The following is a 14,874-nucleotide window of genomic DNA, read 5'->3' on the forward strand; positions in this document are numbered from 1 at the left end:
GCAATAGGATCGCAACCCTTGGTGTCGTGCCCGCACCGCGCTCAACCAGTGAGCGGACCGGTCTCTATATGGGATCCAACCCTCGGCGGGAGCGCCACCACACTCCCAAGCGCCGCACTCTACCGAGTGCGCCACCGGGCCGGCCCACTAAATCTTATCTTTAGCCCAAACTTCTCAATCCATCTGCCCACTAAATTTCACTTGGTTATCCCACAAACACCTGTGTGTGTCTTAAAACAATCATTCTCCCCCAAACCTACTCTTATGCCTGCGTTCCTTACTTTGGTTCAGTTCAGAACAATCATCTTCTAAGTTTTCTAGACTCATTTCTTTTCTCCACCTTCCCCCGATCAATTAGTGTCTAAGTTCTACTGCTTTTCCCTCCATCTCTGTGATACAGCACTGTCTTTCCATTTTCACTGTTATCTGAAGTACTACACTAACCTGTCACCTTATGCACAGCCTATCTCCTCTCTGTTGCTCCACAGTGTCACCAGAGTAGGCTTTCTAGAAGCGCCCTGACAATGTTACTCCCTACTTAACACCCATCAGTGACCTCATGAACCTTCTGGAGAAAGCCAAACTCCACTGACTGGTCTACAAGGTCCTCTGATATATCTCTCCCACCCAGTGTTCTGATAAAACAGACTTAACAATTCTCCAAATGCCCCATGCTGTAGTCTTCACATCAAGTGCCCTAGCCATCATTTCCTGCCTGGAAAAAGCCTATGCAGGCCCAGCATAAGCCTGTTTTCTGTGAAATCTTCCTTGCTGTATTCAAGGAGAGTCATCTAACTTCCTCTTTTGTGTCACCACTGTAATCACAGCCTACCTCTATTGTATCACTTATTGTACTGTATTGTTTTTGTTTTTTAAAGTCTCCTTTACTAGAATGTGAGCTCCTTAAGGGCAGGAAGAGGAACTTTATTCATTTTTGCATCTCTATAGCTTAGTTTTTGGCATATGAATGTTTAATAAACGTTTGTTGACTAAATTGCTTTTAAAATGACAAGTTTATTGTATTAGAGGTCATACCTTCACTTCAAACACCATCACTGCCTTCACTTTACAGCAAAGGTCAGTAGATCCCCAAGGATTTGTAGACTCTAGGGGGTCAGTAAAGCTGAAATTATTCAAAATTTAGTGTGGTTTTTGGCAAGTCATGAAAGAGATCTATTCTAGCAAAGAAAAAAATCCTTCTTTAAAGGGAAAAGGCAGCATCATTGAGGAATTTTGTGAATAATCAGAGTAGTTGCCCAGGATTATGGGCTAGACAAATTGATTTCTGTTAAAGATTCAAAGGGGAAGTGGGGAGATACTTCATATAAGCATTTTTCTTAACTTAATGTTTGAATAAATGGGTACTATCTAATAATGTTTTGGTATTTTAAAGTGTGTGGCACTTCATATCAAACTGGTGTATGACACTAAGTGATATGACATCCAGATGCAAGTCATTATGAGATTACTAAATGCAAACTGTCATTTGTAACTCCCAATATTTTTCTCTTTTCCATGCTAGCACTAGAGTTCTTATCCTTATGTGATAGAAACTGAGTGTAGTCCATTGAGAGATTAAGAAAACCAGACCTCCAAATAAAAGCACAAACACTTTTATTTTTAATAGTAGTGTTTTGTTACAATTTAGTGAAACAACAAATAAATACATTCATGGGCCACAGCTATATTTTTACAACCAGTTTGAGACTGATTATATAGCTGGGTAACACTGTTAAACAATAAAAAAGGCAGTTATGCATAAAAAGCCACGTTAGCTATAAATTACATCTTCCATAAAACTACAACCAGCTAACAATGAATTGTAAGAGTTTCAAAATTAATGACCACCCTAATGAAATGATAAAATCAAGTACTTCTAATCACTGTAGAATTACATACTTAAGGAATGAAATTCACTTTTCTAATTAAAGAACAAAGTAAAGGAAGGTTTGAAATTGTCATCATGTGCTTCAGTGCAGGATGAACAGGGAATCGGTAGCCCTTTGATTTTATAAACAACTCCTTCTTTCGAGACCAAACTTAAAGTGCTCCTAGTGCTTTGGAATTTTTAAGCAAAAATTGGGCCAGAGTTTATCTTTCTTTGTCTTTGGTGATGTATTGTGTGAGATGTATATAAGGAGACAAATGCAAAAATTTAGTTACCTTAGTCAGTGATAAGAATAAACTTACAAATCTGAAATTTGGAATGCAGCTGAAAGAACCAAGTTATTTTATCTGAATTTTAAAAAAAGTAATCTTCGCTTATCTGGTCAAATAGGAACACTATTTAAAGAAGAAAAAATTTATCACACTGAACTCCAAGGATTAACAAAGACAACACAGATCTTTTCAGATAGCTCTAGATAATCAGATATTTAATATTATTAGCAAAATAAATAGTTGACATTCTGGAAGGATGTCTAATAACTGAAGTTATGATAAAAATGGACTGCTATGTTGTCATGTTAATACCAATGTTAACTTCTGTTCTATAAATTTTTAAATAATTTTGTTACAATGAAAGAAATTATTATAAACAAACCCAAAGTGACAGTTATAAATCTATGCCAATTGAATTTAAAGTCATTCTGTATCATAAAAAGAAGGAATTTATTTGGCTGTGTACCAGTCTCCCAAAAGATTGAAAGTATTAACAATTTCATTTTTTCCTTAGGTTTCACTTACTGTTACACTTTTGTGAACTTACTACATCAGTTATTAAAAAGTTGAAAGATACGGTAAGTAAGAATAGAAGTAAAACAACTTTCTAACCAAAGCAGAAGACAGAAGAGGACAGCCGTATTAGTTGCAGTTCTGAAGAAACAGATTAGTCATTTTTAAGCATGTTTTGATAACTTCCCAATGTTGCCTGTTCCTTGGCATCTTGAGGTATTCAGCATCTAATTATTTCCATATAGACACTGATAGAAAGTGCATTTTAAAATTCTTTATTATCTTAGCCTACCATGTATATACTTTTAGATTTGGGATAGGACATTCAAGACAGTTTTAATGTAATTCTAAAAGTATTCCAATATTGTTACCCTCTGGTTTTATACTTACCTAGTTTGTACATTTACGTAGGTTTGCTCATTAAGTCTAATGCTGGAATTTGAATTCAATTTAATTTGCCCATGTACAAGATATAAAATTGTGAACACTAAAGGAGGAATTATGTTTTAAAAAGTATTGCACTTGAGTTCACTGCAATAATGTATCATGATTTAATTTACCTGAGGACAATCCTGATTCAGTAGGTAAGATCAGCTATATCTTTTTTCAGATAAATTGAATGCTTTCAAAAATGTATTCACATTTTAGCTTCATGAATAATTCTTAAATGTATCTGTAAACTTGTTTTAGTCTCAAGAAGTTTCTACCAAAATCTCTCTATGAAAAAGTCACTATTGCTTTCTTGAAGAATCATGTTTAAACTACTACAGATATCTTAATCATACAAAATAATCACTTGACCAATTCTATTCAAAGTACTCACACATTTTTTATTGGTATATCTTCCTTTTGAAGAAATTACCATGCCTTTCCAAAGAACACTGCTGGTCATCACTGTAAAAGATTACTACTATCATTTGTTTAAAATGATTTTTTGAATAATTTTAGTTGGTATTTTAAAAACATGCTTAAAAGAACTGTCTTTAATGATTACTTATTTTTAGAAGATTTTAAAAAATAATGATACATTTTTATGCTTTAAGTCTGTGTACTGTTCACACTATAAAATTTTTATTGGGTAGGAATTCCATATAGAGCACGCCAATGAATATACAGGCTTTGATTTTTATAGGAAAATTTCCTTCCAGTTTGGTGTACGATATGATATTCCAGTGTGAACACTGGAGTACGACTTTGGGGACTGCAGTGTATTCTTTCAGAACAAAGATAAAAGTGCAAATATGCAAAAATACATTTGATCTTCCAAAGTCAGGATGCCTGGAGGCCATCAAGTGCCATACGATCTAATCTCTCTTTTCTCCTACTCCAAACTTTACATTTTACTATGAAGAGGTCAAAAGTAACAGCTGTATTCTCCACCAAACACAGCCACACTTCCAGATTTTGTTTTCAGTTGCAACAGATAATGGAATGTTTATGTAGATGAAATTTAAACACAATGAATATACACATTCATGAAAAACAATTCAAGAATCACAACTTGGTAATGCTGTCAGTTTTGTGGTGTTACATATAAGCTATGGTGACTGTTCATATCTAAATTACTGCAAGTAAATAGCAAAGGAGCAGTGTCTGTCATAGGTCCATTCAGGTGGGGAGTGACTGTATAACTGTTGCTGCCACATCCAGCCATTGTGCCATACCAGCCCAAGCTTTGTGAATTTGATAAACTGCAACAAAAAAAGGCAAAGAGGCCATAGAACTGTGATCAGGATATAAAAAATCACACTGGCATTTTTAACATTTTCTTTTTTTTTTTTTTGCAGTGCTTAGAGGAAAATTTATACTTGTAAACACCTATATTAAAAGTAAAAAAAGTCTCAAATGTAAATTTCTACCTAAGGAGAAAAAGAGGAGCAAACTAAACCAAAAGCAAATATAAGTAGGAAATAACAAAGACTATAAAAGAAATATATGAAATAGGGAATGAAACAAGAGAAAAAATCAACAAAACCAAAATTTGATTCTTTAAAAAGATCAACAATTTGCAAACCTTTATCTAGACTGACCAAGAAAAAAACAGAAGATGGAAATTATTAAAATCAGAAATAAAGCAGGGGCATTATTACCTTGTCATTATGGTGTTTTTTTTTTTTTTAACATTTTCAATGAATTTTATGTACAGTTAGTATCAAATTTATGGAAATACATTTTTTGCCAAATAACACAATGACTTTCTATAAAATTTAATGACTTTTATCTAATATCCTTGATTTTATATCCCATTATATTACAAAAGAATTAATGCCACTCAGAACTAGTAGAACTTGATTATCAGGTAACAATAATAATAAAGTGCTTATTAAGCAGTAGGCTAATACATGTACATATGTATACATGTACACATACACATACACTCATTTAATCATCACAACAATATTATGAGATAGCTTCATCCTTATTTTACATCAACCCTATTTTACGGATGAAAAACAGGCCTAAAAACCTGAGGAAGTAACTTGTCCAGATGAAGTTAGGATTACAGAAAATATGTGATAAAGCTGAAAGCATTATATGGGTGTACATTAACATTTTCTCTTTGCCCTGATACATGGATAATAGTTTACTAGTTAAGGACTTGCAATGGTTTTGGAACAAGGAGGGCATGGGAAGATTTCCTACAGTACATAAGCTCCCCATGAGTTTTATCTAGGGTTCCTCTGTGATTCTGAATAGCACTAGAGATCTGAAAACAGACACATAACAACTATAATAGTATTCCTTCCCCCTCCCATCTCCCACCACCTCTGAACCAACAAGGGATCCTGAAGTGAAATGAATTACCCTCAAAGGCATTTCTCAAATAAAGGTAATATATAGGCTTTGAGTCAGATGGTAGTTCTTTATAGTGCAGGTCCCACCATGGGTTTAACATCTACTGCTTTAAGCTCCAATATTACATGATCTTATTTATTGATATATACCACCAAATCACCTTTTTCATATTTGGGTTAAAGTTTAGATTTTTTCTTTTCAGTGTATTTCAGTACTAATTCAGGCTAAGTGACTTTTGTTACATCTACCTTCCTTCTCTTGAACTTCCCAGTCTTGGCAAGTCATCATCACTATCATATCGCCTTGGATTGTCGAAAAAGTAAGCTCTGGAAGTATAACTGTGACTATTTATCATGCCAGCAGGTGCCTGTGAACGAAGTATCAGACAGCAATGAAGGGTTTACTTTTCAACTAAGAAAGGAAGCTAGAATCTGTAATGACTTTTGGTCTTAAACTTTGCCAAAAATAGAAAATCAATATAAATGTTCTATAATTAAAAAAAAATAAGAACAAACATTGGGGAATATTATGATATCATACCAAATTCTGGTTTAATCTCTGTGCCCGGAAAAACAGTACCACTGACCATGCTGGCACATGTTCCCACAGAAAGAGGACCATTCCAAATACTATATACTCTTCTCCACTTACATCTTCTACATGGGCCTGTAAATAGAGTATGGCAAGAGCAAGTTTTACATCTGTTTTATGTATAAGCAATCACCCTCCACAATTAATTTGTTTCAGGTGGGGTAAGTTAAAATATATCAGCTATAAGCACATAAACTATAAAATTTTCTATATTTTGTGGTTTCTCATGTAACTAGACTTATCACTTAAGGGACATAAAAATGCTTTGATGTTAGGTAGAATAAAAAGCTGTTAACTTTTTCAATGCATCAATTTACGAAAATAATTTTAATATATGGATACTATGGAGTGATCTCAGTTTTAGTGCCTATAGTCTGAAGAGAGTTACTTATAAAGAGACTACTGTTCTAGCTGCTCCAAAGGCAAAATAACAGTGCTATAGCACTTACCCTGAGTTACACCTGTAGAGAAATGTAACACGTTAAGTCACTCATCTCAGCTGCTACTTCAAATATGCTTTTGGGCCTAATCTACATATTGAATTTGTTTCTATTCTACCATATATTGGGAGAGAGAAGTGGGGAAAAAAAGTGAAGAGACTCTGTCACATGGAAGCACATGTGAAAATTCCTCCTCCTTAGAAAGGTAAATGAAAAATGGTATTCTAGGATACCTTAAATTCAGTACAAAGTTAAATTACTATAAAGGTATGACATATAGCTATGTACTTTTAGGAAGGGGATGAAGAATGCTGGGAAGTTAAATATGCATAGCTAGAGTATGGAGAATTACTGTAGCAAACACCTGGACACCCAAGGAACTATCAATGCTTTCCTAATATCAAGAGTGATACTGTCAGATTTTTATGAAAGTCATTATTTAAACATAAAACTAAACCATACATTAAGGTTATATGTAGTTCTTGGGTAGGGGAGAGTTAATTTCACCCTAACAAATTAAAAACATATCCATATCACTGGCTAATGACAGGCAATTAATTTATCTAGTAATATTTAAACATCATCCTTGGCTTAAGACGCTATTATTATTTACAAAAAGTAAAAAAACTCCTTTGGGAGAAGTTCTCTCAGAAGAAAGAGTTTGAGTGTCAACATGTATATGAGGATTTTTAAATACAGAGTTTAAAGTATGATTACTGATAGTAGAGTTTCCACAAGAAGTGTTTGTAAGTCAAACATTAAAATGTTCTCCTAGTTAAAGCTAACTTAATTGTCACTTTGTTAGGTTGGCAATATGTGATAGGTACTTACCTTATCTGAAAGATTATCCCAGCCATAATTAAATGGGCTTTCTAATGTATCCTGAGATATGGCGATCACCACCAAATTATAACAAGCTCTGGAAGAGTACAGAAGAATGACTACGGAGCCAACAACGACAGTCTGGCACAAAGACATACCCTAAAAGGAATAAAAATCATCATGATATTCTGAACATTTGTTACGGCAAGCTATTCATCCATACACAAGATGGTCACCTCTTGCAATGAACTCCTAGAAAACACTGAGTGGGCAACGGTTGAAATAAACTATTGATTATCTTGCTTTATAATTCTTATTGCAAGAATCGCTTGTGTTAATATGTGAAAATTCTTTGCCAACTTGCCAAATGGCAGCTAAAGGAAGATTTTGTTCTGCCAAGGTTACCTTACTCCCTTAAGTAATATATGAATAAACAAGTTGGCAAAAGTTCTAAACTTTAATTGATGTTAAACAGAGAGGTAGTTTAGTCATAATGAGAAAAGAATGGAAAACAGAAGCATTACTTCATTTGGTACACTTAATTTCTGATACAAAATTAGAATAGAAATGTAGTTCCTATGCTATGTGCTTCATTCTTTTAGATTCTATTAGATAGTTGATGTTAGCTCTTTACTGATGCCATTATGTTGATGACAATTTTAAGACTATGGCCTTTATCATTCCCCAAATATAGAAAGTCCAGGGCCGGCCCGGTGGCGCACTGCTACAGTGCGCTGCTTGGGAGCGCGGCGGCACTCCCGCCGAGGGTTCGGATCCCACATACAGACCGGTTCCCGCTCACTGGCTGAGCGAGGGGCGGGCGCAGCACTGAGGGTTGCGATCCCGTTGCCGGTCCCGGTCCGGTACGGGCGTGACACTGAGGGTTGCGATCCGTTGCCGGACACGAAAAAAGACAAAAAGGAAAAAAAAATATAGAAAGTCCATAACTTAATGGTTCTCAACTGGAATGTGTATATTGGAGAGGCATCACCTCTTGCAAGGATTCTTAACTTGGGATTAGTATTTCAATACAATCAGTTTCCTTTGTAATACTGCGTATTTTATCTTATGCATTAGAAACATTATTCTGAGATGTGACACCATTGCCAAAGAGATACACTGCAAAAAAACCCCACCCAAGATAGTGTTTTGAAAGTTTGTGTTTTGGTTGTCACAATGTTTAAGGGACAATTATTCATTTAGTGCACAAGGTCCAGGAAAGCTGGATAACCTGCAATTCATAGGCAAGTCCTCTACATAGGAGAATTGTCCTCTACCCTTCATAACTTCCTGAACATTCATAAAGATGAAAAACCTGATTATAATTATCTGAGCCACAACCTAACTCAATTTTACATATAGGTTTTTTTTTTTTTTTTGTCCTTTTTCGTGACCGGCAACGGATTGCAACCCTCAGTGTCGCGCCCGTACCGGACCGGGACCAGCAACGGGATTGCAACCCTCGGTGTTGCCTCCGCTCCTCGCTCAGCCAGTGAGCGGCCGGTCTGTATGTGGGATCCGAACCCTCGGCGGGAGCACCGCCGCGCTTCCCAAGCGGCGCACTGCTACAGTGTGCCACCGGGCCGGCCCTCAATTTTACATATAAAGTTTATGTTTGCATAATTTAAGTAGATGCCTACATGCGCCACCGGGCCGGCCCTCAATTTTACATATAAAGTTTATGTTTGCATAATTTAAGTAGATGCCAAAATTTTTAGAAATGTATATAATGTGTAAATTGAGGGAAATTTGTACTTTGTTTTGTTCAGAATTTTATCAAGTTGTTCAAATATTTCAGAAAATCATGGCACTGGCAGCAATACTACTCTTATATGTAAGTGACCAGTGCAACACACCTGTACCACTCTGCATTTGTAGCTGCCCCATTCACAGTTTCTGCCTAGATACAAACATGTGACTATTACATCATGCCCCAAAATCTACATATTGAAATATCAATTACTTTCCTCTTATTTCCCCTTTATATTACAGTTAGGACAATTACATTGAATTTTATGTGTGTTGGTAGGTAAAAATCTATTAATTTCAGGATAGAAACCTGTTATTAAAAATGTTTGTTATTAGAAGATTGTACTGGGTCTGGCAGGGTTGAGAACCATTATTGTAACTGACTTCCTTATAAGAACAACACATTTCAGAGGTACCTAAAAAGAAAGAACTAAAGGATAAAAGATACCTTGTTAAGATGTTGATAATAACAGAGTACCTTCTCTGAGCTAACCCACTACCAAAACAAAAAATATGTGTGAAAATAAAAGCCTGACAAGATTAAATTTTTAAAAAAGACTAAAATTTTCTACGATATGCATTTTTATTTTTGTGAATAAAAACAAAATGTTGTTAATAAGTTAATATAAAACCAATCCAGACCCAATTTTAAATGTTCTATATTATTAAAGAAAAGGGAACAAGAACAAGAGAACAGAATGCTATACTCATTACCATCCTCTACAATAACCACAAAAGTTTACATTCACTGCTTTGAGAAATAAAACAACTGCTAGAAAGAAACATGCTATAATATGGAGAGACGCTGTGTAAGCTTGCAAATACTACAAAAATGTTTCTAAAAGGTTGTGAGAGAAGAGCAAAGAATCAATAATCTCGAAATAATAAAAAAAAAACCAACCTGTAGCCAAATATGTAAATAAAACAATGAAAGAAACCCATCGATTTAGTAAACAAAATAAGATGCACCCTGCATTATGCAGGTTATGAAATGAAAAATGATTCAGCAACACATGGAAAGGGTTATCAAAAAGCTGAAGAAAATCTTCCTAAAATGAATAGGTTCAGAATAAATAGTTCCACTCAGGAACAATCCTCAAGGAACAATTCTCCTTCCCCCATCTCTGACATCTACATTCTGCTTTTCAAGAATCCCGCACTTGACAAGAGTTACGCCTCACACCTAAGCACTTCAGTGTCCATATTATTAACTATAGTTCAATATTTGTTTACAGATAATCTTAGAATGCAGATGTGCAGAAGCCTTAACTTACCATTCATAGTTTTGATAAATGCATACACCTGTGTAACCCAAATCACTACCAAAATATAGAATCATATCATCACTCCAGAAAGTTCCCTCATGCCCCTTGCCCATCAGCCAACTCCCCAGATGCAAATACTCCCCTGCTTCTGTTTTTACCACAAGGTAGTTCTGCCTGCTCTAGAACTTCATATAATTGGGATCATAAAATATAAGCCCCTCTGCAGGTTTTATTCATTCAGTATAATGTTTTAGAGATTCATCTATGTTGTTGGATCTATCAGTAGTTAGTTCTTTTTATTGTTGAGGGTATAATTAGGGTGATCAAATATTCCTGGTTTGCTGGTTTTAACACTTAAAGCCCCAAGTCGTGGAAAACTCCGCAGTCCCAGGCAAACTGGGATAGTTAATCACACTAATTCTACTGTATGATTATATGAGTTTGTTTACATGACAGTTTGTTTATACATTTTTCTGTTGGTGGACAGCTTCTATGAACATTCTTGTACACATTTTTGTGGATATACGCTTTCACTTCTTTTGGATAAATACCTAAAAGTGGAATTGCTGGGTCATGTGGTAGGTGTAAGTTCAGCTATACGAGAAATTGTCAGATGCTTTTCCAAACTGAATGTACACTTTTATACTTCCAACAAGTACGAGAGTTCTAGTTGCTCCCCTCAAATGTCCAATCTTAGGCCTCATTTGGGGTTGTCAATCTTTTTTTTTTTTGGTAGCTGGCCAGTCAATCTTTTTAATTTTAGTCATGCTGGTGGATATGTAGTAATATCTCATTTTGGTTTTAATTTACATTTCCCTGATGACTAATAAAATTGTGCTATTGGCCATTTGTATATTTTCTTTTTTTTCCTTTTTGTCTTGTTTCGTGTCCGGACCGGGACCGGCAACGGGATCGCAACCCTCGGTGTTGCTCCCACACCTCGCTCAGCCAGTGAGCGGGAACCGGTCTGTATGTGAGATCCGAACCCTCGGCGGGAGCGCCATCACGCTCCCAAGCACCGCACTCTACCGAGTGCGCCACCGGGCCGGCCCTCTATTCAAATCTTTTAACCACTTCTAAATTGGGTTGTCTTTTTTTATCATTGAGTTGTAGGAAATCTTTATATATGCTGGAAACCAGTTTCTCATCAGATATATGTACTGCAAATATTTTCTTGAAGTCTGGCTTCCTTTGCATTTTCTTAGCCTTATCTTTTGATGAGAAATTTTAAGTCTTAATGAAGTCTAATTTATCAACTTATTCCTTTCTGGTTATTAATTTCTATGAACTAAGAAATCTTTGCCTATACTCAAATGTTAAAGGTATTTCCCCCCGTTTTCTTTAGAAGCTTTTTGACTTCTTTCATTTACATTTAGGCCTATGATCCATTTTGAATTATTTTTTCTGTATGAGATGGAGTTGGAGGTTCATTTTAATCCATATGAATATCCAGTTGCTCCAGCAATTAGTTAAAAAGAATTCCTTTCCCCATTGGATTGCTGGAGTACGTTTGTCAAAAATTAAAAGACCACATAAGTTTGATTTCTGAGCTCATTCTGTTCCATTGATCTGTTTATTCTTATGGCAGTAGCTCAGTGTCCTAATTATTGTAGCTTTATCCTAAGTTTCAAAGTCATGTAGTGTAAGTTCCTTTCTTTTTCAGGGTTACTTTCTGCACTGTTCAATACAATAGCCATTAGCTACATGTATGATGGCTATGCAAAAAGCTGTACATATTTATTGTACACAACTTTATGAGACTGTCAACTTTTCAATTTCTATTTTTTTAAAAACACCTGGTAAAATTATGATTGATATTACATCGAATTTATAAAACAACTTGGGGAATATTGCCATCTTAACAAAACTGCATCTTCCAATCCATAAATATGGTATATCTCTTCATTGATTTAGGTCTTCTTTAGTTTCAGTAATATTTTGTAGTTTTCAGTATAGAGGTATTGCTTGTTTTTTGGAACATTTATTCCCAAATATCTTTTTTTCAATACTATTGTAAATGGTATTGTTTTTGGAATTTAATTTTCTAATTGATACATGCTAGTATGTATGAGAGTACTTCAAAAAGTTCATGGAAAAATAGAATTAAAAGAGAATACAAACCTTTCCATGAACTTTTTGAAGATACCTTGTACAAAAAATACAATGTATTTTCATATTTTGACCTTGTATACTGAGAATTTGCTAAATTCACTTATTAGTTCTTATAGTTTAGTCCTTAACATGTTCTCCATAAAGAATTGCCATCTACAATTAAGGACAGTTTTGTATCTTAATTCCCAATTTTACAATTTTTTTTTTCTTGCCTTATTGGAATACTGAATAGCAAAGATAACAGTCAACATTCTTTCTTTATTCCCAGTCTTAAGGGCAGGACATTCAATATTTAAGTATGATATTGATTATAGGTTTTTTATATGCCTTTTATCACATTGAGCAACTTTCCTTCTATTCTTTATTAGCTGAGATTTATTTTTATTTTTATTTTTTCATTTGGCCTGTATGGCAGACAGTTTTTAATTGTGAAAGGTACTAAATTTTGTCAAATGCTTTTTCTACATTTATTGAAATGAATCTGTGGTTTTTCTCCTTTGTTCTCTTAATGTGGTGAATTACACCAACTGATTTTCAAATGTTAAACTAATGCTGCATTCCTGGGATAAACCCCTCTTGGTCGTGATGTATTATCCCTTCTGTATGAGTATGTTGATTGATTTTGTGTCTGTAACTGTAAGGGATACCGGTCTTAATTTCTATTTATTTTGTAATATCTTTGTCAGGTTATGGTATCAAGGTAATGCTGGCTTCAGAAAATCTGTTAAAAAGTGTTCCTTCCCTCTGTTTTCTAAAACAGTTTAATATTGGTGTTATTTCTTCTATAAATATTTGATAGAATTTTATATTTCTCCTCGGATTTTATATTTCATTTTCTGTCAATTTTGTTAAGTTGTATTTTTAAAAGAATTTTTCTTTTTCACCTAAGTTGTCATATTTACTGGCAAAGAGTTGTTTATAGTATTCTCTTATTTTTCTTTTACTGTCTATAAGATCTAGAGTGATATCCCCTCTTTCATATATGGCATTGGAAATCTGTATTTTTTTTTTTGTGGGCCGATCAACTTTGATATACTCAAAGCATCAACTTTTGGCCTTAATTTCCATATTGTTTGTTTTCTGTTTCATTGATTTTTATTCTTATCATTATTATTTCAGTTCTTCTACTTACTTTGGGCTCACTGGTTTTTAAGGTGAAAACTTAGGTCACTAATTTTATATCTTTCTTTTCTAAAATAGTATTTTTGTATTTTTTAAATTGTACATATTTGTGGGTTATATAAGTATTAAAACTATATTTTCCCTTTTAAGTACTATTTTAGCTGTATCCCACAAATTTTGATACATTATATTTTGTTATATCTTAGTTTGAAATATGTTCTAATTTCCCTTGTGATTTCTTTTATCTATGGTTTACTTAGAATTGTGCCGAATCATTTCCAAATATATAGTCATGTGCCACATAACGTTTCAGACCACATTTACAAGGATGGCCTCATAAGATTATAGTGACTATATCATATAGCCTAGGTGTGTGGAAGGCTATACCATCTGTTTGTGTAAGTACATTCTGTGATGTTTGTGCTACAATGAAATTGCCTAAAGATGCACTTCTCAGAATGTATTCCTAAGTGACACATTATAATATATATGTACATATTGATGTACATGTACATATGTATATATGTGTACTATATATCACATTGTTATTAATATTTTAATTGCATTGTGGCCAGAGAACATTCTGATTCCAATCCTTTTGAATGTATTGTTAACTGTTTTATAGTCCATTGTATGGTTTATTTTGATGACCATTTCCACGCTCAGTTGAAAGGAATGTGTATCCTCCAGTTATTGGGCATCAGTTAGCTCAAGGGCATTGATAGTGTTGTTCAGATTTTCTATGTCTACTGATTTTTTGTTTTATTAATTGCTGAGGATGAGATATTAAAATCTCCAACTATGATTGTGGGTTTGCACTTTTTATTTCTTACTATTTTGGCTTCATGCATACATTTATGATTATTATATCTTTCTAATGCAATTTCCCTGCTTATATTTGGTAATATTACTTCCTGATGGAATGTACCTTTTTATATCTGGTAATACTCTTTGTCTTCAAGTCTATTTTTATTTGATATTAATGTAGACTTCTATGCTTACTGAATGCATGATAAATTAGTTTCCATCTATTTTCAAACTATATCTGTCTTTATATTCAACATGCATTTTTTTTATTTTTTAAAAGATGACCGGTAAGGGGATCTTAACCCTTGACTTGGTGTTGTCAGCACCACGCTCAGCCAGTGAGCGAACCGGCCATCCCTATATGGGATCCGAACCTGGGGCCTTGGTGTTATCAGCACCGCACTCTACCGAGTGAGCCATGGGCCGGCCCTAAAAAGGAATTTTGGAGCCAAAAAATAATTTGGGTTTTTTTTTTTTTTTTTTTTTTTTTTTGTCTT

At 34.4% G+C, this 14,874-nt stretch overlaps 2 protein-coding genes across 2 annotated transcripts in view; one reads left to right on the forward strand and one right to left on the reverse strand.

The window, feature by feature from the left end:
- The window catches only part of ERO1L (ERO1-like (S. cerevisiae)), a 55,362-nt gene extending 51,511 nt beyond the window's left edge, over positions 1 to 3,851 (forward strand). Inside the window, exons 17-18 of the mRNA XM_008566946.1 lie at positions 2,675 to 2,738; positions 3,756 to 3,851. Coding sequence (XP_008565168.1) covers positions 2,675 to 2,738; positions 3,756 to 3,851 — 160 coding nt within the window. The remainder of the gene's footprint in view (positions 1 to 2,674; positions 2,739 to 3,755) is intronic.
- The window catches only part of GPR137C (G protein-coupled receptor 137C), a 55,691-nt gene continuing 42,414 nt past the window's right edge, over positions 1,598 to 14,874 (reverse strand). Inside the window, exons 4-7 of the mRNA XM_008566943.1 lie at positions 7,332 to 7,481; positions 6,010 to 6,135; positions 5,718 to 5,836; positions 1,598 to 4,364 (exon numbers count right to left, since the gene is read on the reverse strand). Of these exons, the coding sequence (XP_008565165.1) occupies positions 4,187 to 4,364; positions 5,718 to 5,836; positions 6,010 to 6,135; positions 7,332 to 7,481 (573 nt within the window). The 3' untranslated portion in view covers positions 1,598 to 4,186. The remainder of the gene's footprint in view (positions 4,365 to 5,717; positions 5,837 to 6,009; positions 6,136 to 7,331; positions 7,482 to 14,874) is intronic.

Source organism: Galeopterus variegatus, unplaced genomic scaffold (assembly GCF_000696425.1).
Source record: "Galeopterus variegatus unplaced genomic scaffold, G_variegatus-3.0.2 Scaffold279, whole genome shotgun sequence".
Taxonomy (NCBI): Eukaryota; Metazoa; Chordata; class Mammalia; order Dermoptera; family Cynocephalidae; genus Galeopterus; species Galeopterus variegatus.